Source organism: Caretta caretta, chromosome 2 (genome assembly GCF_965140235.1).
Source record: "Caretta caretta isolate rCarCar2 chromosome 2, rCarCar1.hap1, whole genome shotgun sequence".
Lineage (NCBI taxonomy): Eukaryota > Metazoa > Chordata > Testudines > Cheloniidae > Caretta > Caretta caretta.
Window position 1 is genome coordinate 39,349,009 of NC_134207.1, and position 12,732 is coordinate 39,361,740.

Genomic DNA, 12,732 nt, shown 5'->3' on the forward strand with positions numbered 1-12,732 from the left:
TGTAACTGTCAGTGTTCTGACTAGGCACATACATATCTTTTTTAAATCCTTCTAAGCACTTGGCCTCCATGATAACTTGTGGGAAGGAGTTCCACAGGTTAATTATGTGTTATGTAAAAAAATATTTTCTCTAACTTCGTTTTAAATCTGTTGCCTTTCAATTTCATTGAATTTCTATTTGTTCCTTCTATAAGAAGACAGGCTAAATAGTAATGCTCAATTTATCTTCTCTATACCATTTATTATTTTGTTACGCCTACATCATGTCCCCTCTTATTTGTTTCCTCTCTAAACTAAACATTCCTAATCTTTTCTTAAGCAATTATCAAACATTTTTGTTTCTTTGTGGGTCCAGGCCAAAATCAGTGGGAAGCAACATGACTCGTCTCTCAGCTGTTACTGATGATACAAAATGCCTGAAGTCCCAGACAGATAGAAAATACACCTATGCTGAGTTGCTCCCAGTAAGTAGCCCTGGAAGAACCTGGCTTCCCGGAATCTATGGTTGAAGACACTTCATTCTACAGTATAACCAATCAAAGGGGGTACGCCCTCTGATTTTGGAAAATGTGTCTGATTATACAGATAATATCTTTGCCTTGTGCAATGTTTTAATTAGAAAGTAGGGCTGTTGATTAATAGCAGTTAACTGACACGATTAACTCAAAAAATTAATCATGATTAAAAAAATTAATCGCCATTAATCGCAGTTTTAATCGCACTGTTAAACAAGACAATACCAATTGAAATTTATGAAATACTTTGGATGTTTTTCTACATTTTCATATATATCTTGTATTCTGTGTTGTAATTGAAATCAAAGGGTATATTTTGATTACAAATATTTGTACTGTAAAAATGATAAACAGAAGAAATAGTATTTTTCAATTCACCTCTTACCAGTACTGTAGTGCAATCTCTTTGTACTGAAAGTGCAACTTACAAATGTAGACTTTGTTTGTTACATAACTGCACTCAAAAACAAAACCATGTAAAACTTCAGAGCCTACAAGTCCTCTCAGTCCTACTTCTTGTTCAGCCAATCGCTAAGACAAACAAGTTTGTTTACATTTACAGAAGATAATGCTGTCCTCTTATTTACAATGTCACCAGAAAATGAGAACAGGCATTTGCATGGCACTTTTGTAGCGGCGTTGCAAGATATTTACGTGCCAGATATGCTAAACATTCATATGCCCCTTCATGCTTTAGCCACCATTCCAGAGGACATGCTTACATGCTGATGATGCTTGTTAAAAAAATAATGTGTGAATTACATTTGTGACTGATCTCTTTTCGGGAGAATTGTATGTCCCCTGCTCTGTTTTACCCACATTCTGCCATATATTTCATGTTATGGCAGTCTCGGATGATGACCCAGCACATGTTGTTGTTCGTTTTAAGAACACTTTCACGGCAGATTTAACAAAACGCAAAGCAGGTACCAATGTGAGATTTGTAAAGATAGCTACAGCACTCAACCCAAGGTTTAAGAATCTGAAGTGCCTTCCAAAATCTGAGAGGGACGAGGTGTGGAGGAGCATGGTTTAAGAAGGCTTAAAAGAGAAACACTCTGATGCGGAAACGACAGAACCCGAACCACCAAAAAAGAAAATCAGCCTTCTGCTGGTGGCATCTGACTCAGATGATGAAAATGAACATGCGTCGGTCCACTTTGCTTTGGATCATTATCAAGCAGAACCCATCATGAACATGGACACATGTCTTGTGGAATGGTGGTTGAAGCATGAAGGGACATATGAATCTTTAGCGCATCTGGCACGTAAATATCTTGCGATGCCTGCTACAACAGTTCCATGAGAACACCTGTTCTCACTTTCAGGTGACATTGTAAACAGGAAGGAGGCAGAATTATCTCCTGCAAATGTAACCAAACTTGTTTGTCTGAGTGATTGGCTGAACAAGAAGTGGGACTGAGTGGACTTGCAAGCTCTAAAATTTTACATTGTTCTATTTTTGAATGCAATTTTTTGTACATAATTCTATATTTGCAGGTTCAACTTTCATGATAAAGAGATTGTATTAGGTTAATTGAAAAATACTATTTATTTTGTCTTTACAGTGCCAACACTTGTAATAAAAATAAATATAAATTGAGTACTGTACACTCTGTATTCTGTGTTCTAATTGAAATCAATATATTTGAAAATGTAGAAAACACCCAAAAATATTTAAATAAATGGTATTCTATTGTTTAACAGTGTGATTAATCGCACGATTAATCGCGATTAATTTTTTTAATCTCGCGGTTAATCTCGATTAATTTTTTTAATTGCTTGACAGCCCTATTAGAAAGCCAGAACTCACTCATAGTTACCACTCTATGGTATCCATTGGTCTATTCTATTTTTTTATTCTTAGACTAGGAAATAATGGTGGTAAGTGTCATACTGTGGTATGGTAACTACTAATAAATGATTATGTTTTAATCATAATAATGTTCTTTGTGTGATAGTAAAAAGGATTACTATGTGTGAGTTAATGGATAAATGCTTCAATAGAGACATTCCCACACCTTAGTACAGTTTTGGGCAGTATTTTAGTGATCAGTGGAAGTGAGAGCTTGAATATGGCCCTAAAATATGCAGTGATGAAAACAGTAAAATATACATGAGGAACATTTTTTTTCATCACTCCTACACTTTATTGTATGGCTTGTAAAATTACTGCCTCCAAAAGCAACTCCCTGAATCAAGTGCACAGAAGAATGTTTTCTTAATTTTTGCTGAACTGATGGAGGCTTTGGGGGCTTCCTGCTTCTTGAAGTCCAAGAATTAAGAAATAATGCCACACATACAACTATAAATCCCAAACTCTTCATGTCCATTGAACATTCCAGAGGTGTCCTGTTCTTTCATAGAGATGTTGGCACTGTTCAGGAAATAAACTCTAATGGTTAAACCTTTCATATGTGCATTGAGTTCCTTAATCTGTTAATGGACTGGTTTCTTTTATTAGGATAGTACTCTTGTTTATTCCTTTGCTGAAGGTATTCTCGTTTAGTTAACAGTGGTGGAACAGGCGGATATTTGTGGTCAAGTGAAATTTATATTGGGGAACCAAACATTCAGGAAATATTCACACAACTGAATATCTCTATTTGTATATCCCTGTCTTTTGTCTGGAGGAGTCTGTCTCTGGCTGAGGGGAAGAGAGGCCCAGCCATTTATTCTCCACTTGGTTATTCATGGAGGCTATCAAGGACCCTTATGGTCATTTATGCCACCACAGGACATGACGGTGGAATCTGCTTGGTGTAATGAGTGGTCAGCAATGACAATCGTTAATCACTCTCTCATCACTGACCCAACCATCTGCCCACCAGGTTTTGACCTGCCAAGGCACCTGTGGCCATCCCTGAACCGGTTTCGAACAACACAGGGCAATTGTGCAGCCAGTCGCTCTTCAAATGGGGTTTCTCTAATGACCCATGATGTAGATATAGTCAACTTCAGCCTACATTGCATATCCTTGACGAGTGCCCAATGGCTTACTTTGATGGTGGGTGAACTCCAGTATGAAGATGATTGTGCTGTAGTTGCACACTCAAAGAAGGATCTATAAAGAGCCCTTAACTGCTTCTCTGAGCTTAAAAAAAGTGTAGGACTAACCCTGAACATTGGAAAAACAAAAGTTCTCCACCAGCCAGCTCCTGGTCAATCATCAAACCGAGCAAGGAAGTTCTACATTGACAGAGAAGAACTGAAACTCTGAAACCAGAGAAGAACCTTGCCTACCTTGGCCACCATCTTTCACAGAGGGCAGCCATAGATGTTAACATTCAGCACAGAATAGGCTGTGCCAGCCTTGTCTTTGGCAGACTGTCTTGATGGGTGTTCAACAACCATGACATCAGAACACACACTAGACTACAGTGGTAATTCCAACTCTCCTCTATTCCTGTGAGACTTGGGTGACCTACAGAAAACACCTGGAAAGCCAGCACTATCACTTTCTCCAGAAGATCCTCAACAGAAAGTGGAAGGATCGCCACATTAATGTCATTGTCCTCATGGAGGCCAACACCTTCAGTACTGAGGCCATGATTATCCAGCACCAGGTGAGGTAGAGAGGGTACTGTGCGCGCATGACTGATGCATGCCTACCAAAACAACTGCTGTACGCCCAACTCACCAAAAGAGAAAGGAAATGGGGAGGCCAAAAGAAACACTTCAAAGACACCCTCAAGACAAAGATTAAGAGATGTGTCATCGATACCACGCACTGGTAGACAGTAGCCCAGGACAGGGCTAACTGGTGAAGACTTGTCAGAGAAGGAATGATCACTTTTGAGAAAAATTGCCTTGCCCTGGTTGCAGAAAAATGGCAGAAAAGAAAGAACAGACAACTGTCATACAGCAATCATGGCCCAACCCTGCCTTCCAACATCACCTGCAATGTCTGCCAACGAGTTTGTGGCTCAAGGATTCAGTCACCAAAGGACCCATAAAAAGTAAAATCTGTGGAAGAGATCATCCTTGACCTCAGGGGATCACTGCTGCTGCCACCCAGCTGATGATGATGCTATCAAATGGCTGGGCACACTGAGCATATTCTGAGTATCAAGGATTCTAACTATCCCGTACCCTTAGGCTTCCCATTGTGTGACCCCTTTCTCACGAGACCCTCTCTCAAAAGGCCCTGCTCTTTCTTTCCGACCTGCTCTTGAGCAATCTTTGGAGAGAAACCTCCCATCCCCAATCCTTCATCCACTCCCAGTGTCCTCACAGGATGAGACCAGTCTGCCACATATCTCCTCAGCTCTTCAGGGGTCAGCTCACTGGCCTGCATTTTCCTTGGGATTCTTTGCAGGAGGATAGGAGGGAGATGTCAAAATAGACTCTCTCTCCCTTAAATCTCTCCTGTCCTACACAATACTCCTGGATACTTTGATACCTGGAAAGTTACTGGAGCAAGTTAATAAACAATCGATTTGTAAGTACCTGGCATGCCAAACCAACCTAATTTCCTTCTTTGACAGGGTTACTGGCCTAGTGGATGGGGAAAGCAACAGATTTGATTTCCTTTAATTTTTAGTAAGACTTTTGACACAATTCCACATGATATTTTCATAAACAAACAAGGGAAATGCTGTCTAGATGAAATTACTATAAGGTGGGTGCACAATTTGTTGAAAGACTGTACTGAGAGTTGTTATCAATGGTTTGATATCAGATGGGACCCATGGGGGCGGGGTGTGTGTCCTCAGTCTGGTATGCTTCAACATTTTCATTAATTACTTGGATAATGGAGTGGAGAATATGCTTATAAAATTTGTCGATGCACTAAATTGGGAGGGGTTCCAAGCAGTTTGGAGGACAGGATTAGAATTCAAAACAACCTTGATGAATTGGTCTGAAATCAACACGATGAAATTCAATAAAGACAAGTGCACAGTGCTACATTTAGGAAAGAAAACTCAAATGCACACCTACAAAATGGGGAATAACTAGCTAGATGGTAGAACTGCCGAAAAAGGAGCTGGAGGTTGTAGTAGCTCACAAACTGAATGAGTCAAAACTGTGATGCAGTTGCAAAAAAAAGGCTATTATCATTCTGGGATGTATTAACAGGAGTGTTGTATGTAAGACACAGGAGGTAATTGTCCCACCCTACTTGGCACTGAGGCCTCAGCTGGAGTATTGTGTCCAGTTTTGGGCACCATGCTTTAAGAAAAATGAGACAAATTGGGGAGAGAGTTTAGAGGAGAGCAATAAAGATGATAAAAGGTTTAGCAAACCTGACCTCTGAGGAAAAATTTTAAAAACTGGGCATGTTTAGTCTTGAGAAAAGAACATGGAGGGGGATCCGATAAGACTTCAAATCTATTAAGGGCTGTTATAAAGAGCATGATCAATTGTTCGCCACATCCTTGAAGGAAGAACAAGAAGTAATCAGCTTAATCTGCAGCAAGGGAGAATTAGTTCAGATATTAGGAAAAATGTTCTAACTTTAAGAATATTTAAGTACCAAGGAAGATTGTGGAAACCCCCTCACTGGAGGTTTTTAAGAACTTGTTAAACAAACACCAATCAGTGATGGCCTAGGTATTATGGGTCCTGCCTCAACACAGGGGGATGGACTAGATGACCTCCGCACACCAATTGTATGTGTAATATAATGTAAAATCTGGTTGACTGGAGTGAAGATGTCAGCTGAAGAGTCTGCGTAGCACCCCATTTCAACATAATGACATCTAAGAAAAATTAATCACCTTTATTTCTTGCTGTTCTGTTAACCTAGGGTAAAAGTCCTACAGAGAGTGTTGTCCTAGGGGGTTCTAAAATGGAATGCATGTTGCAGTCTCTTTATGTGGAGAACAGAGCAGGCTACTTCTTCACATGCTTCTGTGAGAAGTCAGGGAATGAGGTATGAGGTATTTTCTTACCCTGTGGTAATTTATTCCATAACTGACTGAACACCAAGCTACAGAGGGCAGCCAGGCTGAAAAAATAATTGGAGAAAGAAAGGGGTGGTGGTCATGCATATTTTGGAACTAAAGATGGGCCTCAACCTGACTATCCCAAACCTATTTGAAGTCTGAGTGTTCCATCAGGGATGAAAGGGACTATTCATTGTGAATAACTGCCTTTTCCATCTGGCAGAAAAACCAGATGAGATCCTGGCCTGCAGAAAGATTTAAAAAAGGGGGGGAAAGAAGAATATCTACTAGAATATAATCTCTTTCACATGCTAGTCTTTCACCCCCTTCCTTGTGGTGTCAGTAATGTCCAGAAGTATCCAGCATTTGCAAAAAGTTCTTTAGCGTTAACTGAAGTTCCATGAACTTCTAGGAAACATCATTATATTTCTTCTCTGCAGTCTGCAAAGCCACTACTTGCTGCAGGATGTAGAGGGAGAATATGTTGGAGCTAGTCAGCGTGTGGGCTTTGCAGAAGCAGTGAATCTTTAGGAAAGATTTGAAAAAGATGAGGACGTAGGCAGTGGTCATTCCATCCATTGGCAGGTTTCTTATAGATTTCTCACAGATGTCTAGAATGCAGCAGCAGTGGCCAGAAATGCTTTCTTCTGCCTTTGGCTCTCCAGGAGACAAATAGCCACAATTTTTCAAACCTGGGTGCCTTAAATTAGAATCCTAAATTACATTTAGCCACATACATAAAACTGGCTTCACTTTGCAAAGAGGATGAGCATCCATAAATCCCACAGAAGTAAATGGGATCTGTGGTGATCACTCCCTTCCAAAAATCAAGCCATTTATATCAAGTGTCTTCAGCTGTGGAACTTGTGTTCAGCCTGACCTCTGACTGAAACAAGTCTGTAACAAACAGGTTATGGAGCAAAACTCCTCTCTTCAGCAGGTATTCCTTTAATTGTCAGTCTCAAGAAGCAGCTAGCCCAAGAAATGTGACCCAACCCTCATAAGTGAAGGGCTAGAACAGAGAGGTGGGGGGAGGAGGGGAAGAGCTAGCTCTTTCTTCTGAAAGATGTTTGATATTTTTGTTTGACTCAATGAAATGGGGGCCAAGATATGATACCTTAGAAACAAATATAATAACAATATAGTCAATAACAATATAGTCACAATAACATATGCCCAGTATAAAACATTTAATTGTCTGGATTATTGCTGCAAAATGCAATCCCACCATGGCACAAGTTCTGCACGTACATTATCAACATTTCTTAAGTGCTGGCTTCACGCCATCGAAATGTGGTTACTTTTCAAATGTTAACTGTAACGTTAACAATTTTAATGGCCAATTATATGCAAAGGATACAATAAAAGATATAATATCGCAGTGACAATGCCATTAAACATGTTGTCCTGTTGCCAGTATGCAACAGAAGATTAAAACCATCTTAAATTGAGCTTGATTTATGATGACCCCAAGGAGCTAAACAATTACTTGGATTGGAAACCCAAGCTTTTATAAAGCCCTGATAATTGGGTAGTAATAACTTATATTCTTTTTCCATCTGTAGCTGTGGAAGAACAGTGCGTACTTTTGGTTTGACCTACAGGCTTATCATCAACTTTTCTACCAAGAAACCCTTCAGCCTTTTAAACTATGCAAGCAAGCTCAAGTAAGTTATAAATGTGTTTTCCCTTCAGTACTATCTTTGTTCAATGTAAGACTGTTTAAAAAAGACAGAAGAACTGAAAGGGTTTCCAAGTCTCCTCAACCCCAAGCAAAGGAAATTTGAGGTTGTGGACAATAAATCCAGCTTTAAATTGTTACCATGGAATTGCTTGACTTAAATGTTAGCCATGCATAGTTTGTTTAATAGGATCAATTCCATTCCCAGTTTTTTCTATTAATATTCAGTTTGCATAGTCTCCCCTTTGCTACTCACTGCCCATGTTACCTCTTATTTGAAAATAGCTACTGTTAATGCTGATCATTCTTTTCGTATGTTTATGTGTAAATCAGTTGCTACCCTCTCCCATGAGGGTTAGAATTTCAAATCCTGAAGCCTAAGCTTAGGATATTGACTTTAGTCATAGAAGTGGATCTTCCAGTTGTCAGTCTTATAGCTTTTCCTTTTCTTAATTTCAGCCCATTATTACTCCTGATTATACAGTTACTCTCCCTCCTTGGTGTTAAGCTGCTGCACAGATTTTTAGAGTGCTAATGAGATTGCTTACCTGTGAGAGTTCTTCACTGGCTTTACACTGTAAGTTCAGGTGCAATGAAAAAGTTAATTATTCTCCCACTGACCAGCAATGTCGATAACTCAGACCCTGGCCCTATAAGACTGTTGGATACTGATGTGGGAGAAAGATACAGCCATTTTAAGTATGCCATATACATTTTACTGTCATTTTGAGAAACCTGGGTCTCCTTTTCCTTTCTAAATTATCCTGTGACTGGGCAAATTGTATCTAAACCTTTAAATATATGTCCGTTGCCCCAAAGACAGCAGACCCAAGTATCACTTAGGGAGCACCACTTCCCATGTCCATAAAGCATATGTCTGTAGAGAGAGGAATGGCAATTTAAACAACCAGGGTAATTTAAATTACAATGTAATTTGCATTATAAGTTATTGCTGTACTGAGCAGTTGTAACTCTCCCTCCATGGCTTTTCCATAGCACTGAGTGTGCATGGGTCAGTGGCTGACTGTGGATATTGATTGAACTGGCAGAGGGATGGCTACTCCTTGGGATCCTTGTCAGGGGAAGGAGGAGGCACCTCCTACTCCATGCTCTCATACCTGCCCAGAAACACGTGGAGTCCATGTGTGTCCATGGGGAGCTGGGGAGTCTCAACCTACTTCAGTCTCCCATTCAGGTTCACTGGAGACAGGGACTCTCTCCTCCCGCATCACCTATGGCCCTCTTAGAGCCATCTTAGACCCACAGGTGCTGTGTTGGCTACCCCTACCCTTTAGTTGCAGTTGTCACAGCTGGGTTTCTGGGCTTGCTTTGGCGGGGCTACGGAGGATTTTTTCCTGTATTTGCAGCATCCTAAAGGGCTGGTAATGTAGGAAATTAAGGAAAAGAGATCACAATTAAAACAAACAATAGACATTAGACTTCGGTGGTAATGTCATTAGTAAGGGGTAATAAAACAGAGTAATTATTGTTAATACTTGTGTCCAATGTCCAGTACACATGAGAGGCTTTAGAGGCTAGCTTCTGGGCTAAACCAAAGCCTGGGACCCAGGAGTTCCTGTGGTGGAGTCACCCCTGTTGCCCCCACCACCTTGTCTGCGGAGGAGGATGCGGAAGGTATAACTGGCTGAGTCACTCCCTCAATGTCCACAGAAGCCTGAGAGACTTTGTACTGGGCCTCAATAGCCTGTGGGCATAGGAATGTTTTAAGGTGCATGAAGAATAAAACACCCTTTGTCTGTACCCTCACTCTCCTTCAGAGTGGGAGAGTAGCAGGACTGAATCCTGTCTTCAGTTAGGGAGGGCTAGACTAAAGGAGTCAATCTTCACTCATTGGGATGTTAATGCTTAAGGCTGGTTAATCTCATACTAGAGCCAATTAATGCCTGGTAGTCTGAAGGGGTGAGAGCAGAGTATGGCAGCATGTTCAAAGTTAATAAAGTTGCAGCCTGCTTCTTTAATTCCACCTCAGTTCTGCATCTTCATTCTTCTGTCTGTCCTGATCTAAGCGTTCTTACTCATGGGCAATAAGGGAAACACCACAATAACTCAGGGATAACAAACACTCAAAGCAGTCACAATGTTGAGTTTTTCTCTTTTTCCTAAAATTCAGGAGGACACATTATAAATTGTATGTATCAGTCTCTGTCTTAAGACAAAAATGTCAAACCTAGTTGCCTAAAGTTTGATGTCTAAATTCATATTTAGGCATTTAAATATGTGAATGGCCTGCCTTGAGTGCCTGCAGAACACATATATATTAAAGGGAGCTGCAGGTACATAGGATCTTTGAAAAATCAGCCAAATTTATTTAGGTGTCTTAATATGGATTTAGGAGCCAAATTTACTTTTGAAATTTTTAGCCTTTGGGCCCGTGTCTCCATTGTGTTGCACCTTGTGCAGTCATTTGCACCAATGCAAAGTGGATATGAAATACTGCCATTCTGATTTGGTCAAGTTTTATACTTACTTTGCCCTGGACTAAAAGGCTACATGACTGAAAAGCAAGCCTTTAGTCTTGTCTTATCTTATTTCCAGCCCTGGCCTGGTGGTGACAGCAAAACATCATACAATCAGCGTTACTAGGCAATCACAGAAAGCTACATACACATGACCATTAAAGTAAATACATCAGAACGAAATATGTGAAACTGTTCCATTAGCATCACAGCTGAAATGAAATATAACAAATCAACACATGTGCTGAAACATTTGGTATCATTCTCAAGTTTGCCTTTTAAGGCTGCACACAAATTATTCTTGTTTTCATTGGAACACAGATGAGAGTCAAGCTGTATCCAATCAAAAGGGCCTGCTTCTGGAAAAGATGCCTTCCCGAATTCTGCACTCACCTTTGAAACAATGAGATAGTTATTCCAGCTACTCCTAATGTCAATCAGATTTCTAACAGCACATTGTCATATATTTTACTATTTACTACTCAGAGAGATCAAGTGTTTCATACGATTTTCTGTACATAACACAGTTAGAAGAAAGAAGAAACTTTGATCACTGTATTTTCCTGGTCAGTGTTTTATCTAAGCTTTATGATATGCCCTGGCATGTGTTTCCTTAATATATAAGTGTGTATAATAAAAGAAACTCAAGTGAGGATGAAATGTGATGCACTAGAAAAAGATGAGTGACAGTAATAATCCAGGAATGTATGGGTTATTTCACTATAAACACACATGCTGGAGTGTAAAACGAATTGGAAAAAGAAAAATAATAAAGAAACAAAAGTTGCAATCTGCTATGAAAAATAGTATTTAGGGTTAGACAAATTTAATACCATTATTGGAAATATAGTATTTTAATACTAGAGCCAATTTAGATGAAGAGTTATTATTATCATGGATTTGTTGAGGAATAATACTAAGCATCCTTTGTGTTTTTGCATAAACCTAAGCATTCTGAGATTACATACTGAAAATCTTTACATTTAGGGATGAGTTTAACCAAAACCCCAGATCTGAACACTCCCAAATTTGGGAGTTCATAATCCAGACCTGAATCATAATCTGACTTTCCCAGAAGTTTGGTATATTTACATTTGGTCCTTTATAAATAACTTCAAGATGCAAATTCTGATCAGACTCCAGATTCCGGTTTTGGTTTGGACCCATCACTAACTTTAATACTTTTATAGAAAAATATATAGCTGGAAGGTAGGAAAATTCTTTGTGTGTTTTACTGAAGTTGCAAAACATTGAATAAATTAAGTCTGATGGGCCTGAGATTTTACATATGCAAAGATCTTTATTTGAATTTTACAGCCTTATGTTCATTTAATTTAAAGCAAGTCTCTTGTAATACACAATATAATGCTCTATGAATTCCTTAGTGCACAGGCTCGCATAGGGGCCATTCAGGAGTTTCACAGCCCCAGTGAAAATCTGGAAGAACAGTAATTCTTATAGTTCCCTTGCATGGAGCGGAAACAGGGCCTCTGATACACCACGGTAGTTGAGCAGGGCAGTCACCTTGGACACCAGCTTCCAGGAGGAGCCAAACTGCTAAGCAGCTCGCTTTTTTTGGTCTTGGCCGCTCAAAGAGTGGAGATGAGCACCGAAAATGTTTTCCACCCTCGGGGTGCTCCTGGATACACCCATTAAGAGCATGTAATGTGTTCTTCCCTCTGAAACTGACTGGCTCCATTTGACAGTGCAGAAGGAGAAAGTCATGGGCACCGCTTCTCCTCCACTTGTTTGTGATGACCAGCACAATTTGCAGTAATATCCCATTCACTCCTTACATTCAGGCCAGGGCAAGGTGTGCAGTTGTGACTGACCCCTGTATTGGGAACACAAGGTGGTGGAAGGTTCCGTGTCACCTCTCCCATCATGCATCAGCACAAGCACTTAGTCACACTCTGGCCCTATATTTCTACTTGGGGGCTCAGACATTACAATGATGGGCATAGTATAAAAATCTTGATAGATTGTTGTGGGCCAGCTTCTCAGATGTCATAAATCTGTATATCTCCCTTGAAGTCAACAGAATTACATCAGTTTAGAGCAACTGAGGAGCTGGTCCTTAGGGTATATGTCTATGCTGCACTGTAAACCCGAGTGTCCACACCAAATTGTAAAACTGGGTTTACAATTGCTGGACCCTGGTCTCACAGCCA

At 40.0% G+C, this 12,732-nt stretch overlaps 1 protein-coding gene across 9 annotated transcripts in view; it reads left to right on the plus strand.

Moving 5' to 3' along the window:
* RGS22 (regulator of G protein signaling 22) overlaps positions 1 to 12,732 on the plus strand; it is a 93,155-nt gene that overhangs the window by 41,417 nt on the left and 39,006 nt on the right. For 7 of the 9 annotated variants that reach the window (XM_048841345.2, XM_048841346.2, XM_075125024.1 and 4 more), the window contains 3 exons: positions 356 to 464; positions 6,265 to 6,390; positions 7,969 to 8,070. In XM_048841345.2, coding sequence (XP_048697302.1) covers positions 356 to 464; positions 6,265 to 6,390; positions 7,969 to 8,070 — 337 coding nt within the window. The remainder of the gene's footprint in view (positions 1 to 355; positions 465 to 6,264; positions 6,391 to 7,968; positions 8,071 to 12,732) is intronic. The other 2 variants (XM_048841348.2, XM_048841349.2) reach the window with 2 other exon arrangements.